Raw genomic sequence first — 15,370 nt, 5'->3', positions numbered from 1 at the left:
TCCTTTTTCCGTTCTTATTCACCACACCAAAACAGTGAATAAAATAAAACAAATTTTAACTTAAATAACATTTAATTTAAGAAACGCCAAATGAAACTGTAGTTACTAAAATATGTACACAACCAAACCAAGAGGTTTTGTTATAACAATTGAATAATTTGATTAAAACTAAATTACAGACTTTTAAACTTGGGCTCACACTGTTACGTGCCCAGAGGTGAAACGAACTCATATCACCATGAAGATTACAATAAAGACCGTCTTACTAATAAACGTCGTGTAAGTTTCAGTAGCTCGATTCTCTACCACTATCGACCACCGACAACCCGCTAGCTATCGAGAATATAAAAATTTGTTCAGCGTTTCTAGTGGGCGAAGTATGAACAATTTTGGCAGCACATTCTAAATGTCAAACTCTCGACAGTCAGTGTCGACTGTAGATGATCGAGCTACTGATTAGTAGTACAGTGTTTTGTCACTTTCAGTCACTTTTGAAACTGTATATGAGTGATTAAGTCAAGACACTGTATAACCACGCCCGACATTCACGTACCTTTTATGTGAAATGCGCTTTATTCATACAGAAAGTGGGTGCTAGTCGGGCGGGGTCGGGATGTGAGTACGACAGTTCTAATCAATTATTCATATGGAAGATACCGCACACAGTCCGCGCGCGACCCGCACTCGCTTCCAGTCTACAGTTACACGAAATTTATTAGTAAGACAAGTTAAGTATAACTTCATGTCGGTATTAATAAACAGCGCTAAAACATAAGATCAATTTTAAGTAACGTATCGAAGAGATCTTAATTTTTATTTATTAATACCTGTTTACCCTTTACCCGCTTGTTCACACACACTTATTGCACAACAACCAGCTTTTACACAATCCAACTGAAACTTTAGACTGACGACAGATGTCTAAAGTTTCCCATAAACGGGTCATTTTCGAGTTATTAACAACGTCGAATATATTTGGGGCCATCGACACTAGTTAACAATGATATCCACATTTAAACATTATACAAAATGTGGATCGAAAATGACCCGTTTCCACAATAAAACACTTTCCTTTTCGCACAACTATACTTATACAAAGCTGACACTTCATTCCTCAACAAAGTAAATTATAAAGAACTACCCTCTTTATAATTTTACTTAGGCTTGCTACACACATATTCGGTTCATCATTAATCGGCCTAGCGGAGCGGCAAAACCTATGTGTAGATGAATGTATGGGAAAAATGTTCCCCGTCATCACCAATTCGGTTTTGTTGTTTGGTAAATACCGCGTAACCGAATGCGCCAACCCGAATATGTGTCTTGCAAGCCTTACTCCACCTTACGCCTGCGCAAACAAGGGACTTTCGTCGACGTTCTCACTACTTTTATTCAATAACACAAAGTATTTAAACTACTGCACTTTGTTCTTTTCTCCACAGCAAAAGATGCTACGCGCTCCGACCGCCCGGCGAGACCGAAGTGCCAATTTGAAACCCAAGCTATGCATCATACTTGATCTCAGAACCGCAATTCTCTACTACTATCGACAACCGGCTAGCTATCGAGAAATTTTGCACGGTAACTGATCAGCGCCTCTACCGGGCTCTGTAAGAACTATTTTGGCAGTACATTTTAAATGTCAAACTCTCGATACTCGACAGTACCGACTGTAGAGAATTGCGCTACAGATCACTGGGTACCAAGTTAGGTCGCTTACTGTGGATCCGGTTATTATATTCGTCATTCAAGGTTTGAGAAAAGTCCTTGTTTACGCAGGCCTTTACAAACAATTTATTAGTACCGTTTCATACTCTGTGGACACAATAAATTACAGACTAAAACAATATCAAGTGAATGAGGCACTGAAAAGTATTGGTGTTCCTGTTATAGTATTGGTCATTTTGAGGCATTAAAATAAATCACCTCTAAATTTACACCAGCTTCAAGTTTTAATATTAAACTTAACAATTTTACGACCTTTTTTGAGATTGATCTCAAAATACGGATCTTTAACTGAGTTTTTACTATATCACCCGTATACGATAATGAGATTTTAAATTATATTTAAATTAATTTCATTTAGTGTGGGTAAAATATCATCATATCATCGTATATCAGGGCGAAAAAGAACTGTTACTCTTATAAATGTCGCGTAAGCTTGGATACGCTAGTGTTGTCCTTCTCTCTCACAGCTAGTTTCAAACTGGATCGAAAGAGACAAAACATCATACGAACTCACACCACATTTATAACTAAAATATATTTTGTACTTAAACGTTAACAACAGAAATACACGCATCACTTAAGTTAGAAAAAATCTTACTAGAAATTAATTCATACTGCTTTAAACACCTATAACCTCCGGTTTCTGAGTACATTTAGCGGTAGTTTATCTATTCAATAGCGTGTTTTTATGAGTTTTCACGCTATTGAATAAACTACCGTTAAATGTACCTCAGAAGACGGGGTTAAAACATTCTGAAGTTAACTGGCAAGTTAAATAAATAAGCGATACAGTTAAAATTATCACAAACTCATGCTGTCTCTTTCTTTACAAATAAATAAAAAGGGACGAAACTATTTGATCTCTATAACTTGGTACTATTAAAAAAAATACCCATTACTGTCCCATTGCTGGGCAAGAGTCTCCCGAGAGTCCCGTAATGAGTGAGGGGTTAGGCCTTGAGTCCACCACGCTGGCCAAATGCGGGTTGGGGACTTTGCATGCACTAAGAAATGTATTTAAACAAATGTTAGGCATGCAAGGTTTGATCACGATGTTTTCCTTCACCGTTGGATCAAGTGATTATTATTTCTAATACACACATAACTTTGAAAAGTCATTGGTGTGTTGCCTTGTTTGTTAATACAGACATCATATTAATTCAACGATTGTAGCAAACAACTTGAATATAGAAATAAATTTCTATATCTCATGAGACGGCACTTATACACCGCGGTTACTTAATGCTTATACATTTTAACAATAATCTGTGTGGCTGTTTTAAATGCTAAACTGCTAAACCTTTGGTTTTGATGAGATTTCGTGGAGATGGTTAAAGACACTTAACAAAGACAGTTCAGACACAGAACACAAACACTGATAATGTACATGAATTATGAATGAATGTTGAAGACTGTAAGCAGCCACCTTTAGGCATGTCTCGCCATATTTAAGTAGGCACTGATTTACACCGCATAATAAAAAATTATAAAATCCGTTCCCGGCTTTGTACGGATTGTCTTAAATTTCTATAAATATTCAAGTGATTCAGCAGTTAAACCAGAACTAGGCCAGTCTTATTCTGAAAACATGTATGGAAACAGACTAAGATGTTTTTAGTAGTTAAGTAACAGCGATGTATAAGAAACGGTATACGAGTATTATGCTAAATATAATTCGTTTACATTTCAAATATTTATTTGTGCTGTTATTCCCTATTTAAAAGGCATACACACAACAGTAACGTAACGTATACGTGCACGTATTTAGATCAATTGCGTGCACGCACACGCATTCAATGATACTACCAATCAGAGCTGAAATTTGTGAGTCGTTTTATAGCCACAAGATTTAAGTAAAGAGTGCGGTTGATGGATACTGTACGTAAACAAATTACTAAATTTCTTTTTTTATTATTTTACGTTACAGCTGCGGTTTGTGGCTATATTCCGACTTACAAAGTTATTCGGCGCGTACTATACATTTAGTATGTTGGTAAAAATCTCTAGCACTTTTATGATAAAATTGAATTAAAATGTAATGGAAAACGTTTATTTTTATTACCAATCTAGCGAAACGAGTTAACATTTAACTAATGCTATGATCTAAAACTGTCTACTGTAACTAACCGGTTAAAATTTAAATGATTGTTATAAAAATATAATTAACTAATGATTAAGGTCAATTTGGGTAACTTTGAATCATTTGGGTAACTTTGAACGTGGGAATTTGAACTAGTTTCGATTATTTCTTCATATGAAACCAACACAATTGATAAAAGTTTGCAAAACTAAAATAAATCTTTATCAATCGTGTGTGTATGAAAAAATAATCGAAACTAGTTCAAATTCCCACGTTCAATGTTACCCAAATGATTCAAAGTTACCCAGGTTGACTGTAACTACTGAGGCGATTATAACGATCATTGTGGTACTTTATAAAGGCGAATTTAATACAGTGGAGACACATTATCACGATAAAATCAAAATACGGCATTAAGGGCCCATGCGCACTATCGGCTAACTGCTTTTACAGTATAATTTGCAACCGCCTTTCAAATGCTCCAACGGTTGCATATTAAATGTGATAAACAAACGGTAAATGATTCCGTCCGGTCTCCACTGTACATAATTATACAATCATGGTGCCTATGTAAAACTAAGTTTATTGTAGTAACATTATGAGGTTATGTTGACATAAGTACTATGAACACATATATTTACTATTATTCCTGTGTATTCGTAAGCCAGGTTCACAACTCAGGAATAATTGCCGATTAACCTATGCGATACATGCACGGCATCACATGACATGAACGGTATCAGAATGCTGACAAAGCTCACCGGATAGGCTATCCGATACTTATTCAGAAGTTTATTTGTCAGTGAAAGAGTTGAATAGTTTATTATCGGGTAATTTCGTCCGTACGTATAATATTTTTTATTGTTTTTCGTTTAAATGCTACTATTCATTCTACACTGAATCGGACTTGCGCGATTTAGCCAGTTCATTATGTATTAATTGTGTTTTTCATTTTATTGTCTGTGGTGTTTTGTCTATTGTCTTTGGAAGATAAAAAAAGTTATTTCATTGTTTTTTTTTTAATTAAGAGTAAAATCAAGTTATTTTAATTCAGTTACGTAGTTCATAGGAGAAATAAATTTCTTATATGAAATGTCTTACCAATAGACGTTGTGTTAGCTCAGATTAGTTATACAGTTTTTTGTCACTTTCAATTCTGAAACTGTAAATGAGTGAAAAACAAAACACTGTATACTGTACTGTACTGATCAGAGCTTACGCAACGTTTATGAATAAAACAGTTAATTTTAGATAATCTTTGATATTGCACAAAATTTCTATAAATTTAAATCAAATGTATTGAAATAAGCTTTTGATATTTTACTTATATTAATTCCTATGCATTTAACAAAAATGTACAGAAAATTTGTAAAAACACAAAATCGACATCCTGTCGTTTTATATTGCTGTTTTAATTGGGTTTAGATTGTAAAACTATAAAGTTTATTAAACAAATGGAAACAATAGTTGTAAATCAGTGAGATATCGTACATTGTATCACGCGTCGTTAGCATGCTTCTGTATGGGTCTGGGGTGGTTGTTGTGTGCGTGGGGCCTGTTGTTGTGTGCGTGTGTGTTGTGTGTGTTGTGTGTGTTCCTGCGGGAGGTGAGTGCGGCGAGCAGTGCCCGCGCCGAGCCCGCGCACAGCTCGGCCCCGTCCCGGGCTCCCAGCACGCGAGCTCCTCCCGCTAGAGAGTTGCCGATGTGACTGCCAAACACAAATATTTCATACTTAATTAAATGTAGTAAGGTTGGGTGGGTTAAATGCACACAATTTATACTTGTTAAATGACAGTAGCGAATCTCAATTTTGTTAAATTCTACATCACATGAAGAATATGAAAATGAGGAAAAAACAACTATATCCTGACAACTTATTAGAGTACCTAGAAGAATTGTAGCTGGCGCAGGTACACAAAATTTAGGATTTAGAGCAATCGCAGTCGTATGCAGCTGACAGTGACCTGTTTGACGGTTACTTTATTTTGTAACTACGAATTACAAATACGAATTCTCAGTTTCTCAATTAGAAGAATCAGTTTGTACTCTCTACTAAGTTGTCGGGCTAATGAATAGGTGCTAAATGCTATAATATTGCAAAGCAACCCTACTAGCAGATGTTCTCCTTCACATATCTTTAATAAAAACACAGAAGAAAGAAACATGGCCTAAATCAGTAGAACGTAGTGTTAGGCACTCACCGTATCATGTGGAAGGGCACGTGCTGCGTGGAGAGCCAGTCCAGCCCCGCGCCCGCGTCGTGCAGCGCCGCCGCGCCCACGAACTTGGACGCGGCGCCGCACGACACGAACACCACCACGCGACTACCCTCCTGTATAGATGATACAAAGTACATTAACCACATTATATCTCATACAAACATCTTATATTATAAAACAAACAACTGTTAAATCGTGGTTTTTAAAAAAAGGCCGTCTTTTGTTGGTAGGGCATGAAAAATATCGACTAAGTATTTCTCACACGCAATCTTTTTATCACGCAAGATTTCATTTAACGTATTTTCAATATTAATGTCTAGTAATTATGACACTCAAACTATTATATAATATCTCAAGTGTTGTTCATTATTTCTACTTTAGAATTACTATAAAATGATTTATCATGTTGCACAAAACTTACAAAAAGAGACCATATTGTTAAAAAAAAAACAAAATAAACTAACCTGTTTAATTTTCTGTAGTTTCTTAGCAGTGCCCTGCGTGAACGGGAACGTGCCGGTCGTCTGCGCCACGTCGACAGTGTGGCAGTCGTCAGCCTTCACCACGAAGTACCTCACGTTGCCCTCCCCTCCGTCCGTCCCATACTTCTCTATATTAGCCAACAAAGTCTTGCCATTGGGAGACATAGGGCTTTTAGGACCACTGTATGAAGGAGAAAACCCTTGAGGCACATCGTTCCTCCATCCAGGCCTTCCCTGCCCATTCCTGTACCCATAAGCATTCTGATAATAGTTCCCTCCGAAATCATTCTGATTGTACTGTTGATAGTATTTATCATGTCGGTATTGTTCATCGTTCTCTAACCGTGATCGCCAGTTAGGAGAGTCTACCGTCAAAGGCTTAGGTCGTTGACCTATTCCACTTGGCTGGTTCAATCCTACGTTTTTCTCTTCAGCGCCTAGTACGTGTACCACAGTACTGAGGATCTGTTCGTCTAAAGGAGTCATTGGTTTGGCTGGATTGGACATGCGACGGATGACTAACGCGCATAGCTTCTGTCTGAGGTAGAATACGCTTATAGCGTCTGAAGCATCTGCTGTGAAGGCCATCCAGTCATCTAGAGTTAATACTGCTGTGTCCGGAGACGAGTTATTTTCATCAGCTTCGCTGTCCGAATCACTAGATAATCCAGGTGGATTCGCTCGCTGAGTCAATGCACCTAAAGGCAGCCGTAACGGACCACCGAACAAGGCAACAGTCAACGGAGTAACTAATGTATTACAACGTATGAAACAGAATCGTCCCGTACGAGAAATCTCTTCGAACACCACCCAATCTGTTGGTAGATTTTGAACAAATTTCTGTGATCCCATCAGACTACCGCCTTGATGGAGAGTGGAACTCGGATGGAAGGCCACTTTGACTTCCTTCGACGTCCTCAAAGAATAAGAATCTCGGTCCACTCGCGCTATAGACGGATACAGGCCGCTCACTAACACTGCTTTAACAACGTGCCATTTTTCAGAGTTTAGATTAACGTCTTTTATGTCTCCCGAGCCTCGAGCCTTGACGAGACATAGCGCTCTTAATTGGGCTAGTAACTGGGACCTGTAGCCAACAATCATCTCCATTGTAGCACCGCATATTAAGTTTTTAGCACAAAATGCTCGTTCAGTACCATTTGCTCTTGCAGTCTGCCACGCTTGGAACGCTCTGAGCAAAGCCATGTGATCCGAATGACTTTCAGCTGCGAACTCCTTCCTAGCCGTACTCCCCCTCTTTCTATTTTCCGGATTCAAGGATATTTGGAACGGTTCCTTGTTGGCCAAGCTGCAGACTATAGTGAGTATAGGATCGAGGCACTTCATTACACATGCATATAACAGCATCTTACCTAACTTTGGTTCAACAGTGAGATCTAGTAGGTGTTGACCGATTTCTGTCAAATCTTCCATGGGAGTCAACGCCCCGATAGTCTTTAACAAGGAGACTGCGTTTCTAACAGCTAAGAACGAAGGTGGTTCCAGAGCTTTGGATAAAAAGTCAGCTATGGGAGTATTTCCTGGAGCCAGTAATTTAGTATGTAGACACATTTCTTGTAAAGGCACGCGGAGTATCTCAGGTACTGAGTTCAAAGGTAACGTATTAAACCGTCGTTTAGAGCACATATGGAAGCAATGGCCCGGCTTAGTTCGACCTGCCCTTCCAGCCCTTTGCTGGCAACAAGCCCTTGAAGTCCACACGCATTGCAACGAACAAACACCGCCATTAGACTCGTAATACTTCTCTTTCACTTTACAAGAGTCAACAACATACACCACATCATCAATCGTAATAGAAGTTTCCGCTATGTTAGTAGAAATGATAATTTTCCTCGCATTAGGGAGCGGGTTGAACACTTTCTTCTGATCTAGAGTCTGCATATTACTGTGTAGAGTGAATATTTGGTACTTTAGAACATTCATTTCTGAGCAGGATTGTATCATATCTCTTAACGTGACTATATCGTCATATCCTGGGAGGAAGACTAGGATGCTGCCTTTAGGTAGATTGACATGAATGTGTTTGATGAGTGCGAGCATCAGATCATGGTCTATGAGCTCCTCTGATATGGTGTGATGGTACACGTCTAAGAGGAAATTGTCTGACGCCGCGTCTTCCTCGACATTTTCCTTAATTTCCTCAGAAAGGTTAAATGTTGATAATAGTTTAGCACATTCCGTGTGATTGTTTTCTACGGCGTAGTCGTATGCTGTTTTGCCGTCTTTGTCTTTTGCTGATGCGTCCGCGCCTGTTCAAATTATTTAAATTAATGAATTATCAGGGTTTTTGGAAAAAACTACACAAACTTCTCTATAATTTGGTGACTTTAATTGACTGTGTAACAAGTTTACTTGACATTTATATAATCAATAAAAGTGGCATTAGTCACGGAATAACTAACACAAGGGGAAGAAGAGCATGTGGGTGTGTCGCGCGTGCCATATGAAGTATGTACAGCTACACATATCCTAGTGCTAACTTATGAGATAAATATTAGTGTAAAATACGAGTCTAATGTTACTGAATGGCTGGTTATTTGAATTTGTAATAGTCGTGTGTTTTGTTTATTTCCTATTAACCTAAAAGATTCACCTTCTTAAGTTCGCCTTCTATTAGCTACAAGCTACAATAGTATCTGGAATACATTGGTCTAATAACAACGGCAGTACTTACCGATCTGCAGCATCTGCGCGATGGTCTCGGGCAGCCCCTTGGCGGCGGCGGCCATGAGGCCGGAGCGGCGGCTGGCGGAGTGCGGGAGCGACACGGGCACGCCCTCCGACATGTACATGTACAGGATCTGCGTGAACGAGTCCTGCGACGACACAACGACACAATGTATTACATGTTGCTACCTGTTGTACAGAAGGAATTTGTCTGAACCAAAGTTATACTAGTCAATAGAATCTCACCTCTTAGTGAACGCTAAAGCTTTCTGTGAGGGAAAGCTGTAGCAGATCTAAAGACATGATAAATAACAAAATCTATTTAATTGGCTAGCTATCTAGAGAGAGGCGGGTGCTAGAAGTATTTCTTCCTTGTTATGGGACGGTAGTCTACAATACGTTGGGAACTTATGTGCTAGTCTCACCGCGGTATTACGACAGGACTTTTACCCGCTCTCTGTAATCTTAACTTACGTTCTCCAAGCAACACTGATTTCGTTGACAGTCTAAATCTTAGAAAACACATATTGACTTCATCCATAATTTGTATTCCACTACCAATACTACAGATATCAAACATTCTTTTTCTATCACTTGACGTAAAAAGCCGATTTGAAAAGACCTATAAATCATTACATATGTATAAATTGCCACTAACAGTTACGTACACGTATACGTATACGCTTATACGCTACAGTATCATGTACTGACCAGCGTGCCTTCATTGAAGCACTCATCCAGGAACTCGTCCATGTCGGCCTGCAGCGCGGGGTCCAGCGTGCTCTCTGCAGGCTCCTTCGAGTCCTTGCTGCTGCCAGCGTCGTCTTGTTTCTGACCTGAATACATCATATATTTGTTAATAACAACTTTATATTCCAAGGTTGTCTTCTCGAAGGAACCTGGATCACGTGTCATTTAGAATAAGTTATATTTTGTATGTATTAGTCTATTTATAGTAGTATTTTCATATTTTTAAGTTGTATTTTGTTTATTGTATTACTACGGGCCTCAGTTGCCTGAAATAAAGGAATAAATAGAAAAAAAAATAGGCCTTAAGTCCACCACGCTGTCCAAGTTTGCATGCCCTTAAGAAATTAGGCATGCCAGTTTTCATTACGATGTTTTACGTTCGCCATGATAATTGTTTCTAATACACACATAACTTTGAAGTAATTTATACTGACAAATTGCCTCTTTTTGCCTCGGGTTCGAACCGTGGACCACTTGCGTGGGAGGTGCAAACTTAGACCAATTGGCTACGACTGCTTCTTTAACGTATAAATTGTTGCTTTAAAATCAATCCTTACAAACTTCCCTTGCATCATTCACATCCATACATCTTGCAATATGAACCTGTATCACAAAATATTGATTTATACCTTCCAAATGGCTCCAGTAGCTCTGTCCAGACTTGAGCTTGGACTTGAGTTCCTTCTGCACGTGGTTCATCTTGGGCGTGTTGTACTGCGTGATCTTCAGCACGTCCTCCAGGTAGTAGCGCTGCACCTCGTGCAGGCGGCCCGGGATCGTGATCACTGGGCAGTTGTTGAAGTACCTGGGACAATAGTAAAGATGAAAACAATGACTTTATGTTATTTTTGTGGTCTGTTAAATTATATTTCGTATTTACTAAAAATAAAAAAAAATGGCTGATTTCACCTCTTCTGTTCAAGTATCGGATATCATTGGGTAGTTCATATTACTTATAGGCCTTCTAAAGACTTGAAATTAGAGGTCGCCGATTGCCATACATACGGACTGGTACACCTACAAGTTAGTCTTAATACTTGGGAAGAAAGGCTGTTTTGTCGATATTTTTTTTCGTCCTAGTTAAGTAATGAATGTCAAACTAAGTTTTTTTTGATAATTTACCATAAATGACCTGTGCCTCAAAACACAACGGCCGGAACGGGCCGAAAGCCGTTAATTTTGGCCAGACAAAGCCTAACTATGTCTGGTTTTATCCGGACACCAGGTAAGCGTACTTGAAACTGACCTGGAGAATATGAGCGTGTCCATGGTGGCGGACATGAGCACGAGCTTGAGCTCCTTGAACCTGGGCAGGGCATCCCGCAGCGCGATCAGCAGGAAGTCGCTGAACTTGTCGCGCTCGTGCACCTCGTCCACGAAGATGTGCGTCACTCCTGACACAATACATCATTTTAACTACGGATAGTATGCAGCTTTGAAGCTAAAACTATCGAGTTTCTGACATTACAATCTATCCGTGACACATTAAAGTGTTGGAAATGTTTTGGTAGTGTCCCACTTCTGGGCAGAGGTCTCCTCCCGGAATGAAGGAGAGGCCCTGAGTCTGGTTGAGGACTGGAATGTTATCTAAATTATTAACTACTTTACTTCAAAAATATCTTCAAAGTCTAATCCCTAACTCGAACTAGACAAACTAATAGATAATTAAAAAAAGTGTAGGCTTGATAGACAATTGAAAACACAGAATTTTTAATTATAATCTAAATGAGTGATGCATGCCAAAGTTCTTTACTAAGTTGTCAGGCTATACATATATCATAATAGTATGAGAACGTACCAGTGAGCGAGGTGTCTCCGGCCATGAGTGTCCGCAGCAGCACCCCGTTGGTGCAGTACGTGAGCACGGTGCGCGGACTGACGCGGGACTCCAGCCGGATCTGGTAGCCGATGGACTGGCCGATCTTCTCCATGCGCTCGTATGCCACCTGCGGAATCACATAGGTTTGATTGAGAGATAATCCAGTAAGTTGATTATTTGTAATAAAACAGATGTGATTGCTGAATTATATTTAACCCTCAACACAAAAAATGGGTGTTACAAGTTTGACAGTGTGTGTGTCTATCTGTGTCACTAAAACTTCCAAAACAGTAAACACTATAACTTATTTGGATTTGGTATTTTTTGACTTCGACTTCAAGAATTTACTTTAAAATCGTAAATAATTAAAAAGTTTGAATAGTATATGAATTGTAATATATTCATTCACGGTAATTTGCTGTCAAAGATTTTATTTTTATGAGCTTCTATGCTGCAATAATTCAGATATTTCCACAAAAAATTAAGAAACGGAAAAGGCTGTGTAAGCCGAAATATAATACTTCTTTACGAGAGAATCCTGCTGGGCTTACGCACATAATCGATTCTGCAAATTTTTTCGAACAACAAAACCGACGCGAATAAATTACTGCACTTGTTCGTCTGGTATCAATTGGGTAGCTCTTTCGGATCCTACGAAAGGGAAACCAATATCCCATAATAAAACCTAAATAACTTACTCTCTCGGCCACAGAGACAGCAGATATCCTTCTAGGCTGTGTGCAGTACATCCTGGCGGGTTGCTTGTGTTCCTGACAGTGATCCAGCACCAGTTGAGGCAGTTGCGTCGTCTTACCACAACCGGTCGCGCCCGCTACGATTATCACCTGGTAAATAAATGTCTGTTACTACTGGGTTTGACAAATGATTTACAGATGTTTTGTACACTCAGGAAGATAAACCATATCACGACATTGTATGTCTGTATATATGCTTAGATCTTGAAACTTACGCAACAGATTTTGATGAAGTAATAGGGCGATTAAAAATATAATTTGTAAATGTCAATACTGGGGATTATTTTAAGGGACAGGATGTAGAATTTGAATGTCAAGCAACACCTAATGAGCAAGGTATCTTAATATCTTACCTGATTGTGAATGATAGCATTGAGCAAGTCTTGTCTCTGTTCATACACTGGCAGTTTCTCTCTGAACTTGATCAAGTCTGCATTGTACGATGTGTTGGGGACCTGCTCACAAATATTACAATAAACCTATTTAATAAAATGTTTGGAAAATATGTTGTGGAATAAATAAGGCCAAGTTATTACAATAATGTTAATATATGGAATATCACAAGAACAAAATAATAACAAAATATCAGGAGAGCCTTCTTTGTAGGTCATGTAAATCAATGAGTCTTTACACTCATTTTAAAGATTGGCCACTAAGATTAGGAACTTAACTAAACAGTAGTCAAAAGTGAACATTCATACAGTTATTGCACTTAAATGTTTGTGTCTGTTTATTGAGTTTTGTTTGTTCTTCTCTCAAATGCAATTGGCAGAATCAATTAAGACAAAAAATTTCAAGTGGATTATAACATAGAGCACTTTGAATAGTAGTAAAAAAAATGCAGACTAAAATAAATGAAAATGTCATCTATATAGTGACCTGAGCAACTCCATTATTCAACTGTCCCATAGTCTTGTGTGCAAGTTGTGGGCTTCTCTCCTTCTCCGGACAGCTGCTAAGGTCATCCTTTTCCTTACTGGTGATGGGGAATGCGTTACAAAGCTCCGCAATACTACACCGCATGTTTGAGTCAAGGATGAGCTTGGCATCGTTCTGGATGATTGTCGAACCAATCCGTTTGTAAATTGTTATGTAACGGTTTACACCTGGAAATTATTGAAATGTTATTGCAATTTTTATTATGATAAAAAAGCTTTAAAGACGTTAATATTGGAGCAATATTTTTAATTGATGAAGAATATAATTAAAAAACCAAACTGGAAGGTTGGATGACTAATAAAAGTTGAGCAATGTTATTGCAATCAATTTTTTTGTTTGTAAAAGTAAAAATTACAACACTACTTCAATAATATACATAAATATCATGGTTGATTGTATTTCACTACATAAAACTAACAAAATATCATAAATATGTGAGTAAATAACTTGATAGTTGTAATAATTGTACAAAATATACTAACAATAAGATACAAAGCTATAATGAATTGATTTTCATAGATCAGCATGTATGATAGTTGCGCCAACTTATTGTTTTACTATCTTTATATATTACTAACGCCAGCAATCATTTGAATTGTGAAGAATCAGCAGATTTTTTCTAATGAGAGCAATTGTTTTGCACACAATTTCAGACCATTGTGAAATGACAAAAACTTGCTTTGAGAAAAAACATATATGAACAATCTTACAACAATGTATTCCTTGAAACATATTACTGTCAGTTGTAATGATTATTAATTATATTTATGTAGAATTAGTACAACAACAAACCATTGAATAGCAACAACATACCTTTCCCGCGCGATTTCGACTTCAATCCCAATTTAGCAACTGTTTCGTGGATAAAGCCGCGCTCCTGAGCCGACAGGAACGTCGGGAACTTCAATTCCGTCTCATTATCATCACATAAAAACCTATCCAGCTGAATCTTCAATGCTATACTAACAGATTCCGCTATAGGAAAGTGTTTGCTGCCGGAATGGCGTTTCCCTTTCTTAGAACTCATTTTTACTTAAATAATCAAATACTGCGAAGAACTACATACAATAGAAAACTCAGTTAATGTTATTCTAAGCAAATTAGAACTTAAAAATAATAAACGCGATCAACGAAATAAATCCAATTCACATTATTTGGTCAACTCCTAATAAAATTCGTCTACTTAGTGATGTACCTTCATTCATTACTCCTCGCAGACTACTCATAAATATTTTAGTCGAACATTATTGAACTATTCTCAACCTGTTTTGAATTATTCGAAAATCTCTTTATGTTCAAATATCAACAAATGAATTTGAATCATAACAACATTATTATACACTCAATAACTACCTACAGTTGCATGACCTAAACGCATTTTTTAATATCGAACTATTCCACTCTAATGTTTTGTGAGTAACTCACAATTGGGCATCACTATTCAGTGTCAAACTATTTTTTTTGTAATTCGTTCTGAAATCAGTTTAGATTTTAACTACCTACCTACATTGTTTTGCGTTTTTGGGACGCAGTCAAAGTTCCATTATAATTTTATTTCAAAATTAATACATTATTTTTTAGAGTAATTCATGTCATGATTTCAAAACTTTGTAAAAAAAGGACATCCTATCTTGTCGATCGCGAAGACAGGGCCTCAATTTTCGGTTTGGACTTTGGATTTTACTATTTCAGCATTATTTTTGGTCTGACCCGGAATTCGAACTAGAGACCTTTTCGTGGCAGTCACATATTATGCCACTGAATCTGATTACACATCTACATAATAATCTTCATATGAAAAAAACTAATAACAACCTTAGTCCAATGTAATGGGCGCCGAGCCTATATAGGTACATTTACAGAACACGTCGCACTTGCATTGGTACGGAGGCGACCGATCGTCACTGCAT

The 15,370-nt window shown here is 37.9% G+C and overlaps 1 protein-coding gene across 1 annotated transcript; it reads right to left on the bottom strand.

Annotated features, from left to right (window-relative positions):
- Nucleotides 1–55: 55 nt before the first annotated feature.
- LOC142978691 (3'-5' RNA helicase YTHDC2-like) lies at nt 56–14,631 on the bottom strand. Its single transcript, XM_076123211.1, has 12 exons — nt 14,274–14,631; nt 13,401–13,627; nt 12,875–12,976; nt 12,465–12,611; nt 11,746–11,893; nt 11,194–11,341; nt 10,577–10,752; nt 9,909–10,033; nt 9,205–9,346; nt 6,492–8,779; nt 6,010–6,140; nt 56–5,516 (listed from the first exon to the last, which is right to left on the bottom strand). The coding sequence occupies exons 1-12, from the start codon at nt 14,485–14,487 to the stop codon at nt 5,306–5,308; spliced, it is 4,059 nt and encodes a 1,352-aa protein (XP_075979326.1). The 5' UTR covers nt 14,488–14,631; the 3' UTR covers nt 56–5,305.
- Nucleotides 14,632–15,370: the final 739 nt, after the last annotated feature.

The sequence above is a fragment of the Anticarsia gemmatalis genome, chromosome 15 (assembly GCF_050436995.1).
Source record: "Anticarsia gemmatalis isolate Benzon Research Colony breed Stoneville strain chromosome 15, ilAntGemm2 primary, whole genome shotgun sequence".
Classification (NCBI taxonomy): Eukaryota; Metazoa; Arthropoda; class Insecta; order Lepidoptera; family Erebidae; genus Anticarsia; species Anticarsia gemmatalis.
This window is presented reverse-complemented; position numbering and strand designations above follow the sequence as displayed.

What these genes read in the sequence shown, in the direction of transcription:
- LOC142978691 (XM_076123211.1), bottom strand. Translation starts at nt 14,487, where the DNA reads ATGAGTTCTAAGAAAGGGAAACGCCATTCCGGCAGCAAACACTTTCCT. An exon ending in GACACGCTCATATTCTCCAG is followed by an intron (nt 10,753 to 11,193) that starts GTCAGTTTCAAG and finishes CTATTGTCCCAG; the next exon opens with GTACTTCAACAACTGCCCAG. An exon ending in CTACTGGAGCCATTTGGAAG is followed by an intron (nt 10,034 to 10,576) that starts GTATAAATCAAT and finishes TGATGTATTCAG; the next exon opens with GTCAGAAACAAGACGACGCT.